This window comes from Xyrauchen texanus, chromosome 1, assembly GCF_025860055.1.
Source record: "Xyrauchen texanus isolate HMW12.3.18 chromosome 1, RBS_HiC_50CHRs, whole genome shotgun sequence".
Taxonomy (NCBI): domain Eukaryota; kingdom Metazoa; phylum Chordata; class Actinopteri; order Cypriniformes; family Catostomidae; genus Xyrauchen; species Xyrauchen texanus.
Genome location: NC_068276.1, coordinates 14,214,645 through 14,227,915, shown reverse-complemented (window position 1 = coordinate 14,227,915; position 13,271 = coordinate 14,214,645). Strand labels below are relative to the sequence as shown.

The window sequence follows — 13,271 nt, the reverse complement described above, 5'->3', positions numbered from 1 at the left end:
GTTGTGGCTGATCAGTGTATACTGTGTGGTTGAGCCCAGTTGTCAGGGTTGCCACATCTTATCATGCTTCCTGCCAATTATCACCCCTCCCTGAGGAATCTCAAGTATAAGAGCACTTCCATGCTAAGGGCCAGATTCTTACAGCAGTGCATGTAACACTAACTGAGAACAAGCTCTTTTGTGTTTGTTGTCAATGTCACAGTGTAAAATCAAGTTTTAATAGCCTAAGCATGGGTTCTAGTAATGCCATGGCTTTTTGGACATGTAACATGGTAATACCATGTGTTTTGGGACCTGAATACCATGGTTTTCTTTGAAGTACCTTGAAATACTGTGTAAAAACATTGTTTATGAATATGTTCATTGTTTATTGTATTATCTTTGACAGCATCCCTGTGCTAGGTACCACCTACCAGTTTTTTCTAAGGGTCAGGCTAACATAGTCAATAGGTTTCCTACATCAGGCCATCGTTTCACTTAAAATGAAGGCAAAGGAGAAATGACATACATGTGGTTATTGTGTCCAAGAGGCTTGGTTGACAATGAAATACTGTATGAATATGATTCACCCAAAAAAAAATCACAGCTACACAAGCACTATTCATTTATACAGGAATTTATTTCTACATATGGTTATAATTGACTAAAAACCATCAGAGTAAATCACTGATAAAAAAAAAAAACACTGTGTATCCTAAAAATAATCTGTCAAACAAGAGTGTCCAGACAAGATAGGGTTTGTGGTCCTGGTTGGTGTTTTAAATTTAGATCCCAGGAAAGACTGGGTAAATTCAGGACTGTCTCTGTGGTTTTGTTTTGAGTGATGGGCGTCAAGGGCAAAGAGAGAGACTGTACAGGCCCTCATACTGACCAAGTTGACTAATGAGAGATGTGGAGCCCTGAACTGCTCTAATTACTGCAACCACACCACAGGGACTGCAGTCCAGAGAGAGCCCCAGACAACAACTCCTGTGTGCAGCCACAAGGAGGTGGGTCAGTCTAGTCCCAATAATACAGACCTAGAGTCTGCCCTCTATTCTCATTAAACCAGTTTAAAAAAATGGGGTATTCCAAGAAGACCATTTGAATAGATAATGTATGTAAAGAACGAAGGTGTAGTGTTCCCACTGCTACAAACAGACAACAAAACTGGAATCTTGTACAGTTCAAATATATTTTGTATGCAAATGCATTTCAGTGAGCATTTTGTACACACTAATTGATTGGTACCATAATGCAATAAAATAAAATAAAAATAATTCATTAGGTAGCAACCAAAGACAGACAAAATAACAGTTTTCCACATATGAGTTTAACATTACTTATGCCATAAGGGATGGAAATCGTAAGGAATTTATCAAATCAAATTCTGAATCTGAATCCTCTTTTCGATTTCGGGTTCATTAATGATTCTATTTGCTTTGGAATTGTCTTAGCACTTTAAAGAAACCATTACGAAAGTAACTGCCTGATCTGATGAAATTTACATAATCATGGCAACCTTTTTGCAAACCAAAATGAAGTGTTATATTACACATTTGGCTGCAGTTTCCCAGTGGAATGCAGTGGGGGGCGCCAAAAGCGATTGAAATGATGTAATCAGGTGTGGTTTTTGAGGTGAATATTAGATGGATGTTTTAATGAGTAAAATGTACTTCCCTAACCTTAAACTTTAGCTTAAATCTAACCAATAGTTTATCAATAGCGTGTTTCTGCGTGGACATTGTTTTTTGTCTATGCTATATGCTATACATAATTTCATTTAATTTAAACGACTGATCTCAGTTCAAAAAACCAAGAAAACCATTTGTGCTGGTGGAGACATGAGTGTACGACGTAAAACGCAATTCGCAATGTTTATTCTATGAAACTAGGATTTAATGTATTGACTTGTTGCTCAGTGATGGTCAGAAACCACTCCAATCAATTCAGTAAGGGTTGTTTCAATTGAGACTGATAGCTCGTCAGTTTCTAGACTGATTTGTAAATCTAAAGATTCATTAAAAATAACTAAATTACCGGAGTAATTTGTTTGTCAATCACACTACACTGGTCGAACTTAATGGTTGTTTTTGTATGCAATCAACGAGTGCTATGCAATAGAAACATGTGTTGTCTATTCAATGTCGCAGCACCTAGTCTTTCTCATTTGCAAACTCAGCTAAAACATAATTTCTTTTCAACCTATTCTCATAAAATTAACTTTAGTATAACTTCATTTTTGCAAACTGACTTTACATTATGTGTTCTATGTTTCGCCGCAGATTCCTGGTGAAATTAACACTAGAGTCACTGCTACAACTCAACTGAAACTCAGCCCGGGATTTTACATGGCAACTGGCCTAAAAGTTGTTGGGGGTGGGGGTTGATCCAAAAGTTGTTGATCGGTGGGGGGGGTCGCTGTCCTTTTCTGCAAATCGCGGCGGCGTTTTGTGGTCTGTTGTGCATAACATGGCGGCTCATTTTTGCTTATCGTGGCCCATTCGGCATGTTTCGCGGACGCACCAGCGACCTGCTCGGTTCCCCCGCTGGCCAGTCTGCACATGATCAGCCCCACGGGAAAATGCCTGATATGCCAGATTGCCAGTCCAGCCCTGGTCACGGCTCTTTGAAATACATGACTCTGCCGTCAAATCAGTGACTTCAATTTTGGTAAGCACAAACCGATTTCAGCAGCAGAACTTTCAACCTACTCTTGACAAATTCACAGTGCAGTCAGTCGGAAGCTATACTAATTGCATGTCACACATAGCAATCAGCAGCAGTGTTCATTTCCTGGTGAAATGAACACTGGAGACACTGCTACAACTCTGCAACTGAAACGGCTCATTGTGACTTCGTAAACACTTATCTTTCACTCTTTTACTCACACGCTGCAATGTTATGATATCAAAACACTTTTACTAAAACACATCATATGAAATACGACGCTTGTATTACAGACCCACCAACATTCACACACTAACTAAGATTAGCTTGTATGGTAGCTCAACGGTGGTGTTGAATTTTGGACTCAAACTTTGACCCAGCCAAGCAAGCAAGCTGACACATGAGACAAAAGTGTCATAGAAGTGGCACGAAATGATGTGGTTGCTTATGAAAATTTGCTTTTCATGTCACATTTGCTTTTAGAACTCTATCGGTTAGGTTTAGGCATTGGTAAATGGTAAGGGTGTCTGTTTACCTCTCACTTGCTTTGAGGACAACAATGGTTAAGTTTAGATTAAAGTTTTAGGTTAGGGAGGTACGTTTTACTCATTAAAACCTCCATTTAATATTTATCTTAAAAACCTTGTCTGATTAAAACACAATTTCACTCTCTTTTAGCGCCCCCTGTTGGACATTTCACTGGGAAACTGCAGCCAAGCATGTACTTAAATACGTAATTTCAATTTGCAAAATTTGCCACATTTACATAATGTTCACGAGATCAGGTTTCTTTTTCCATAGCACTGTAGATTTAGTAGCGCCACTGAATTGTCTGTCAGAGTATATTAGTATGATGTATTGCCTGTAATGGCATAAGAATGCAGACATTTAAAAAATGTTATTTGAATCAAACATTATGAAAATTGTTTCTAGGAATTAAAAAAAAAATGGAAATATTAATACAATCATAATCAAGTATTAAATATTAGCTAATAACAGTTTTTAAAATTGCTCAAATTAAACATGAAATGTTGATTTAAAAAGATAATTGAGAAAAAAAAAGTGCATTATCAATTGACAAGTTTGTTGGTAGATTTGGCACTGACACACCCCTATAGCCTACCAATAATCTCACAATGGCCAAATATGAGATGATAAATTGGTCTGCCTGATATATCATCTACAACTAGTGGCAGACAACCAGTTCATCAGCTGATATTTGGTCTTTCGTCTACTTACAGTAGATATAGCTTAGACATGGTTGAGCAGATGTCCTCATCTCACCTGTCTGTTTCTCTCATCCATTATCCGGGTTATCTGGATCTTCTTTCGCCCCATTGTCACTTCCTTTAGTTACTCTGACAAACAATCCTCTTGATTCTCCAGTGATTGAGGGAGATTATGTTTTGGTTTTATTGCCAAGTAAGAAAACACTTTCTCTCTTCATTCTTCACCACACCATAACCTGAAAGAGACGTCAGGAGACATTGAGGAAAACGGAAAAGCTACTTTTAAGGAAATGTATGGAATTGACATAAAAAATATCAAAACTAGAATATCACAAACAGCCTAGTTGGAAAAATTTTTTTTTACAAGCTACATTTCCATGTTTCCTGCAGTTTAATCAAACAAACATTTTTCAACACATCCATCTTAGAGAGCTCTCTTGTAATCTCATTTGCTGTCTGGTGTACACATCAACAGAACTGTCCTAAAGCCACTGGATTATAGGGGCAGGAAAAGTCACTGTGCAAATTCCCAAAGTACAGTGCAACATCACTGACGGTAACAATATTTCTCATTAACATGGATTCAAGTCATCTTATTTCCCACTACAATAAAATCACATGGCTACTATCAACAACAACAACGCTAAAACAAAACAAACCATGCCATGATAGCCTTCATCCAATGGCAGGCCAGAGTTTACTTAATTTAATACATTTCTTTTCAGAGCAGAATCATACAGATCCAAAAGAAAAACAAATCATCTACCTTTGATTGCATTTATTCTTGGCTTTGAATGTTTCCCAAGAAATATAAGATAAAAAAAATTGTCAAATTCCAACTATATTTGGAGCTACTTCTAAAGAATGGACCTAAAAGTCTATACATCGACCTTTTAAGCAGATGAAAGAAAACTGTCCCAGAATTCCTGTCTGGTGTCCCCAGTGCAGAAGCAGGTTTTGATATCTGCCTGTGAGAGAAGACAAAGAACGACACCCTCATTCCTGCACTTTCACTCCTTCCTGTTCATCTTCACGGTTACCAGGGCAACCAAGGAGCTGCCTCACACATGATCTATCAACTCTAAGTGTAAAGAAAAGCCTGTTTAAGGAATAGGCCAGGCTGCTACCATATGGCAGCTGACAGTTAAATATGTCTGTAAAGAGATGAATGGAAAGGAGGAGGCGAGAACCGGCTTGATAATATAAATAATATTTTTAATATAAAACTTAAACAAACACACACATGACGGACATGTCCGTAAACGATCTCTCTCTCTCCCGCACTATCCTCTGCAGTCGACCTTCAACCCTCTCGGGAGGCTTGATTAGCCTAATACGGGACCGGGTGTGTAGGATCACGACCCGGCCCCGCCCTCCGCCCTGCCACATTCCTCCCTCGTTCTCTCAGGCTGGGGAGACCCCAGCATGACGTACACCCCCCCCCCCTTCCCTGGGGGAGGGCGTGCCGTAAGCCCTGTCTGCTGGCAGGTCATCCCCGTCTACCTGGACGAGGGAGGGGACAAGGGGAGGGAAACAGAAATTATTAAACTGGGGGGGTACTTCCTGTAACAGTGTAGTAACCCCCCCAAATAACACTGTAAAATTCAAAAGAGAGGGGAAAGGCCAACGCAGAGCGGCAGTGAGAGAGAGAGAGGAGAGAGAGATGAAAAAAAAAAATCTCTTACTCGCCAGTTCTCCAATATAGCGTAGCTTGTTTCTCGGCCACTCCTCCACCCTCTATCGGGCAACAGCCGCGCCTCTCCGTGCGGATCAGAGGCAGACCTCCAGCCCCTGGCGGACGGAACGCGCCGCCGCTTTCTCGGGGGAACAGAAGGGGTCTCCCCCGCACCTGGCAGCGGTGCTCCCGCTCCAGGCGGTCGGCAGTGAGCCCCTCCCAGCTTGCGGTCGGCGGTCTTAAACCCCGCCGCGTTTCAGCGGCCGGTAGGTGACTCCTGCGCCCCTGGCAGCGGCTCTGACCACTCCACGAGGTCGGTTAGGAGCCCCTTCTCCCCTCGCGGTCGGCAGCCATTGTCCTCTTTCAGGCGGCTGGGCTCCTCGTCCCCCGGCAGATGGCCGCGGCTGCTCCGTTGGGGTGGACGGTAGTGGCGAGAACTCTACTATGGCGTATCTCTCCTCCTTCCCGAGTTTCGGCACCAGTGTAAAGGGATCAATGGCAAGGAGGAGGCGAGAACCGGCTTGACGATATAAATAATATTTTAATTAACAACTTAAAACAAGGACACAAACACACATGACAGACATGTCCATTAACGATCTCTCTCTCCCACGTGATCCTCTGCAGTCGACCTTTATCCCTCACAGAGGCTTGATTAGCCTAATACGGGACCGGGTGTGTAGGATCATGACCCGGCCCCGCCCTCCGCCCTGCCACAATGTCACAGCTCTTTGAAATACATGACTCTGTCATCAAATCAGTGACAGTAAGCACAAACCGATTTCAGCAACAGAACTTTCAACCTACTCTTGCTGAATTCACAGTGCAATCAGTCGGAAGCTATACTAATTGCATGTCACACATAGCAAAAAGACTGGACTGGCCAGTCAAAAGGCCACAAAAGGCTGTTTTTAAGTAAATATATAAAATGCACACGCAGCTCCAGCGCATCAGTGAATGGCGCTGCTCTGTTTACACACACTCGTGGTATTTAGCTTTCAAACAGTGCGCAATATTTGAGCTCTACTCACGAACAACATGCTCAATAGTTCGGTTCACTTATAATATGCATTTAGAATGGCAATGGAGGTTCTTTTTCCAGAAGCGAATTAAACTACTGTGAACTTGCCTACAAACAGACACACTTACAGGACTTCCTGGAGAGTTTAGAATGTCAAAATAAAAGCATGAGGGTTTAAAAGTCAAAGGTGCATGGTTGAGATATATTACTTTATATTACTATTATAATATATTATTGTTTGTTTACAAATGATTATAATATTTATGTTGAAAGGGTTCCATAAAATAACTATGTGAATGAAAGGTGAGCTGATATCTTAAACAAAAAAGAGATCTGAATCCTTGTCAAGATACAAGTTGAAAACAATTTGCAAAAATATAAATAAAACTTCTTCTTTTCTACAGATGACTTGTACTGGAATTACTGTTAATTTTGCTACTACATTATTCAGTATACTAGTTAATAATAAAGTGAATCTTAATAAGCTATACATTTATATTGAAATAATGTGTAGTTAGAAGTTTGTGTTTCTTTACATATTAAAGATTACACCCAATTAGTTCCACACAATAATGAGATTCTAAACTGATTATGAAAAAAACAACACCGGTATCGGATCGGAATCGGTATCGGCCGATATTGAGATTTCTGATATCGGAATCAGATCGGAAGAGAAAAAGTGGTATCGGTGCATCCCTAATTGCAAGTATGATGAATAAAAATAGACCATAGTGGAAATTTAAAAACTCTGCCCATCAGAGTGAAAAAGATATGGTAAATGATTTGTTTGAAGCGCAGAGAGCAGCATGGCCTTTCTGTAGAATACATTCTGTAGAACATGACCATATTCTCCAAATGTGTAAAAGCTTAAAGAACACTCATGTGAGTTGTAATACCTGTAATGCCTGATTGGTCAATGCATTTTACACATGCAAGAAATGTAATCAGTGCTTGCCAGCGCAATTTGCCAAAACAATGTTAGGGTGATCTGGATGGTTGCTTGCATGGACTAAAAATAAAATGTTTTTCTTTCTGGCTCCGGCATTCCACAGCCTCCTTTCCCAATGGTAACCAGATAGAACAAAAGAAAATAACAGTTAATGAGGTTTTAGTTAAAATTACAGTACTCTGCGCAAAGGGTATATACACTCACCTAAAGGATTATTAGGAACACCATACTAATACTGTGTTTGACCCCCTTTCGCCTTCAGAACTGCCTTAATTCTACGTGGCATTGATTCAACAAGGTGCTGAAAGCATTCTTTAGAAATGTTGGCCCATATTGATAGGATAGCATCTTGCAGTTGATGGAGATTTGTGGGATGCACATCCAGGGCACGAAGCTCCCGTTCCACCACATCCCAAAGATGCTCTATTGGGTTGAGATCTGGTGACTGTGGGGGCCATTTTAGTACAGTGAACTCATTGTCATGTTCAAGAAACCAATTTGAAATGATTCGAGCTTTGTGACATGGTGCATTATCCTGCTGGAAGTAGCCATCAGAGGATGGGTACATGGTGGCCATAAAGGGATGGACATGGTCAGAAACAATGCTCAGGTAGGCCGTGGCATTTAAACGATGCCCAATTGGCACTAAGGGGCCTAAAGTGTGCCAAGAAAACATCCCCCACACCATTACACCACCACCACCAGCCTGCACAGTGGTAACAAGGCATGATGGATCCATGTTCTCATTCTGTTTACGCCAAATTCTGACTCTATCATCTGAATGTCTCAACAGAAATCGAGACCCATCAGACCAGGCAACATTTTTCCAGTCTTCAACTGTCCAATTTTGGTGAGCTCTTGCAAATTGTAGCCTCTTTTTCCTATTTGTAGTGGAGATGAGTGGTACCCATGGGGTCTTCTGCTGTTGTAGCCCATCCGCCTCAAGGTTGTGCGTGTTGTGGCTTTACAAATGCTTTGCTGCATACCTCGGTTGTAACGAGTGGTTATTTCAGTCAAAGTTGCTCTTCTATCAGCTTGAATCAGTCGGCCGATTCTCCTCTGACCTCTAGCATCAACAAGGCATTTTCGCCCACAGGACTGCCGCATACTGGATGTTTTTCCTTTTCACACCATTCTTTGTAAACCCTAGAAATGGTTGTGCGTGAAAATCTCAGTAACTGAGCAGATTGTGAAATACTCAGACTGGCCCGTCTGGCACCAACAACCATGCCACGCTCAAAATTGCTTAAATCACCTTTCTTTCCCATTCTGACATTCAGTTTGGAGTTCAGGAGACTGTCTTGACCAGGACCACACCCCTAAATGCATTGAAGCAACTGCCATGTGATTGGTTGATTAGATAATTGCATTAATGAGAAATTGAACAGGTGTTCCTAATAATCCTTTAGGTGAGTGTATATATATATATATATATATATATATATATATATGAAAACAGCTTGATGTCTAAAGGTCTTGTCGTCAGGCATGAGCACTGTCCCGACAAGTGAGAGATCGTTATGAGCGAAAACCAATTAAATATATATTTACATTTATGCATTTGGCAGACACTTTTATCCAAAGTGACTTACAGAGCCCTTATTACAGGGACAATCCCACTGGAGCAACCTGGATTTAAGTGCCTTGCTCAAGGACAACCTTCTGCTTAACAGTTTAGTGCTTTAGACCACTACAACACCACCACTCTCTTATAGAGAGAGTCCAAGAGTAGGGCAAGGTATTAGGAAGCAGAAGACAAAAAATTATTAGAAAATAAATAACTTTTCATCCAAATCTCCCTACACACTGTCTTTATTATTTTCAGCTGTTTTTAGTATTTCTTTTCCTTTGTAAATTACCGCAAATAAGCATAAAAATGGGCGTGAGCCATTCTTTCATGTTTACTGAAAAACGAGAGCAGGATATTGGCTAATAAGAGATAAAAATAATAATAAAATAAAACATCACCCACATCTCCCTTCTCACTGTTATTATTATTTTCCACTGTTTTTATTATTTTCAGCTATTTTTATTTTTCCTTTGCAAATGGGGTCAATAAGTGCAACAACGGGTTTGTTGACATGTTATCAAGAATAAACTGCATGAGTTTGTGAATTAATTTCATTATCTTTATTTTAAGATGCATTTTGGGAAATCTGTTTGAAACAGGACGACGCTAAAGGCAACCGTTTTTTTGCAAGTTAAGTGTGGATCTTAAGGGAAATAAGCATAAGATAGGAAAAATGTTTAAAGCGAAAGCATGAACATATACAATAGGGGCACAGATATGAGCAGCATGCACACTAGAAGCTCAGTTACAGGTACTGCACTAAAACAACTCAGAATTCTGCCGTAAACATCATGTTTGCGAATAAGTAAGAGAAACTGTGCACCGGTTTTTAGCACTTTCTGTCTCGTCTTTTACTTTTTTGTGCTTTATTATCATTCGGTAATACAAAGATTGATGATTGATGTATGTCCTCATGAAATCAGAGACTCTCTCCAAAAAATCTTAACACAAGTGGTCAAAAGAGATGACAGGCCATATCGGGGAGTTGAACACGGACTGACAGGATTTCATGATCTTCAGAGCTTGTAGGTTGATGTGGTACTGTTTCTGTAGTGCCGGTGGGGTCCCTGTGACCAGAAGCATGTTTGCACTCCTGCAATCATTTTTGTGTCCAGCACACACTTCGGGGTATTTGGAGCATAATGCTCCTCATGAACCTGTCAGGGCCCAGTCATGATACAGCACGGTTGCTATGTATACCTTGGCTGTCCCTTTGGCTATTTTCAGATTTCCTCTATATTGTCTGCCTTCTCCCCATACCAGCTGTAGGTTACTGATCCCCAATATTTGGACCTCAAGTCCTGGCAGCACATTGACATTAGTTGTGTTGGAATGATCTCCAACCTCAAACATAATCGGTTCTGACAGGTACGTTTACTTTGTGTCCCGTCATCCCATTGATTTCAAATGATTGTTGAGTGACAGGGAGATCCAGGTTGGTAAGTGTGATGGAGGTTCCAGTATCAGTAGATACCTGGAGATACAGTGGAGTGTCTCATTCACTGGAACCGGTCACCCCTAGGCATAGATCCATTTTCCGGAGGACCACCTCCATGCGGTGCCAGTTTCTTGATGGGGGTTATGTGCTTGGGGTCATATTACACCTACTTGGCTTCCAGGGCATTGGGCTGGGAAATGATCTGGTGTGGTACGCCCACACCCATGGCATCGAGAGGAATGACAGTCTCTCCAGAAGATAGAAAGTTGAATACTTCTACCAAGGTCACCGTTGTTGCGGCGGTCACAGCGTGCTTCTTCCCTGCCTGATGTACTGCATGTGCACACTAGAGGGTATCTGCATGTCCTTCTACACCTTTTCATGGTCCTTTTTGAGGCCCTCTTTGAATAGCCTCAGTAAGATTTTTCTGTACGGATTGTCCAAGCCACTATGGGCCTGGAATGCTGTTCTTCTCTGCTTACTCTTACACATCCCCATCTGTCGCCAGGCATATTTGGTCGATAAGGCCCCAGTTGAATGAGACCTTAACCAGCGAATTCTGGGCTTTCTTAATGGTTTCAGCTGTCAGGGTACCCATCTTGTCTGTGTCCTTAAGTTTAGTAAGGTTGGAGGTTTTTAAATCCTTTCATGCTGTCCCATTCTTTGTATAGGGAGGGAATTGTGTTCTTCTATGCCGGCTGTGATGCCACCATGGCTGTGGGGCAGGCAGTAGTTTCTGGCACATTCAGAGTTTACATTTTTTTGTAGTTCAAGAATGGTGAATGATGATCCTTCTCTTACCTCCATTCTCTTCTTCCCTTACCATTTAGTCTTCAGTTTGTCCACGAGGAGAGTTAAATTGCTAAATTTCAATTTGAATGCCTAAATAGCTATTTGACTATTGGATAAACTACTGTCGACCGATAGCCTGTACAGCCATAGTGACGTTGACCAAAAAAAGAATGTTGTTTCAGAGACAGAACAATTTATAACATCTCGATGGAAACTTTTTTCTTTAGAATAATGTTCTATCATGAATTATGCACAGTAAGACCAGAAGTGTGATGAGACAGTAAATAAGATTTATTTGGATTGCATAGTGACTCTAAAGGCACTTTTCCACCATCAGGCCAAAAGGTTCTGAGTATGGAGTGTAACAGTTTAAGTAGCATGTCACTTTAGCATGCTTTAGTGGATATGTCCATCCACAGAACTGCCGCTCACTGGATGGTTTTTGTTTCTGGCACCATTCAGAGTAAATTCTAGAGACTGTTGTGTGTGAAAATCCCAGAAGATCAGCAGTTACAGAAATACTCAAACCAGCCCGTCTGGCACCAACAATCCATGTGATTATCTAATCAGTCAATCGTGTTGCAGTGCATAAAATCATGCAGATACAGGTCAGGAGCTTCAGTTAATGTTCACATCAACCATCAGAATGTGGGAAAATAATTTGATCTCAGTGATTTGGACGCATGATTGTTGGTGCCAGATGGGCTGGTTTGAGTAATGCTATTCTGAGATGCGGGTTGGCGCTGTTTTGACGGCACGAGTGGGATCTACACAATATTAGGCAGGTAGTTTTAATGATGTGGCTGATCGGATGTTTATATATATATACAGTATATATATATATATATATATATATATATATATATATATATATATATATATATATATATATATATACACACTGTATATGTAAGTATGTATTTTTTCTTTTACCTTTTTGTATTACAATGAAAAACAAACATCAACAACTAAATGAAACAAAAAACACTCCATCATAACAATAACATACCAATAAACAAACAAACAAATTCTAATAATATATATACTTCTTAGACTATTTACCATACAATATTTTTTCTTCCCAAAAATAATAAATAAACTATATGAAAATAAAGTTCACTTTAAATTTCAGAGTAAAGGCACATCAATTACCTAAGCATTATGCATTTAGGCTTACAAATAAGTCTTAGAAATAACAAATCATATTTATTTTTTTATTAAAAAATGAGTGAGAGAGAGAGAGAGAGAGAGAGAGAGAGAGAGAGAGAGAGAGAGAGAGAATAAATGATATAGTCACTGTATTCACACTGTATAACATAGTTAAAATGTACTTTTCAAACCAAAGTGACAACAACATTCACCGTTGTACTTTCCAAATAGGATTACAGCCCTGACACAATTCAACAAAAGCTTTATCTTTATCTTTATGACGTCAAACTACTGCGCGTAATTTAAGTGAGATTATCAACACTCGAGAAAATATTATCAAGTCTAGAAAAGATATCGTTATCATATTATCGTATCACTTTTACACTTTAATTATTCTATTGTGACTGGTTAATTCCCCAGCAAGCCTTTAAAACCATGTTGTTTTGTAGCATAACAATTCATCACTTACCACAAATAGCAACGTAAACATGAAGGAATGGATTAAAATGACGGGAATGATTTTATCCTAGTCATTCCTGGACTCCTGAGCGCGCGCTGTTGAGATCTGAGGAGGATCATCCAGCCAGCGCTCACAGCTCCTCCCTCTCATCCATCAGTGTCCTTCAAAGACCTTCCAGCCCACTTCACAAATAAACTTATCGATTTCGTCTCCCTGAGCCAAGGAGCTACCTGATAGCATGCCATTTTACACAGGGCTGTTGCAATACTGTGTATTAATAATAATACTATTATAATTGTCATAAAAAGACTATGTTATTATTTAGTTTTATTAACATGT

General features: G+C 40.1%; 1 protein-coding gene across 1 annotated transcript in view; it reads right to left on the bottom strand.

The window, feature by feature from the left end:
• The window catches only part of LOC127649599 (myocyte-specific enhancer factor 2A-like), a 46,207-nt gene extending 33,165 nt beyond the window's left edge, over window positions 1-13,042 (bottom strand). The window contains exons 1-2 of the mRNA XM_052134790.1: window positions 12,942-13,042; window positions 3,934-4,114 (exon numbers count right to left, since the gene is read on the bottom strand). Of these exons, the coding sequence (XP_051990750.1) occupies window positions 3,934-3,987 (54 nt within the window). The 5' untranslated portion in view covers window positions 3,988-4,114; window positions 12,942-13,042. The remainder of the gene's footprint in view (window positions 1-3,933; window positions 4,115-12,941) is intronic.
• Between the last annotated feature and the right edge of the window lie 229 nt (window positions 13,043-13,271).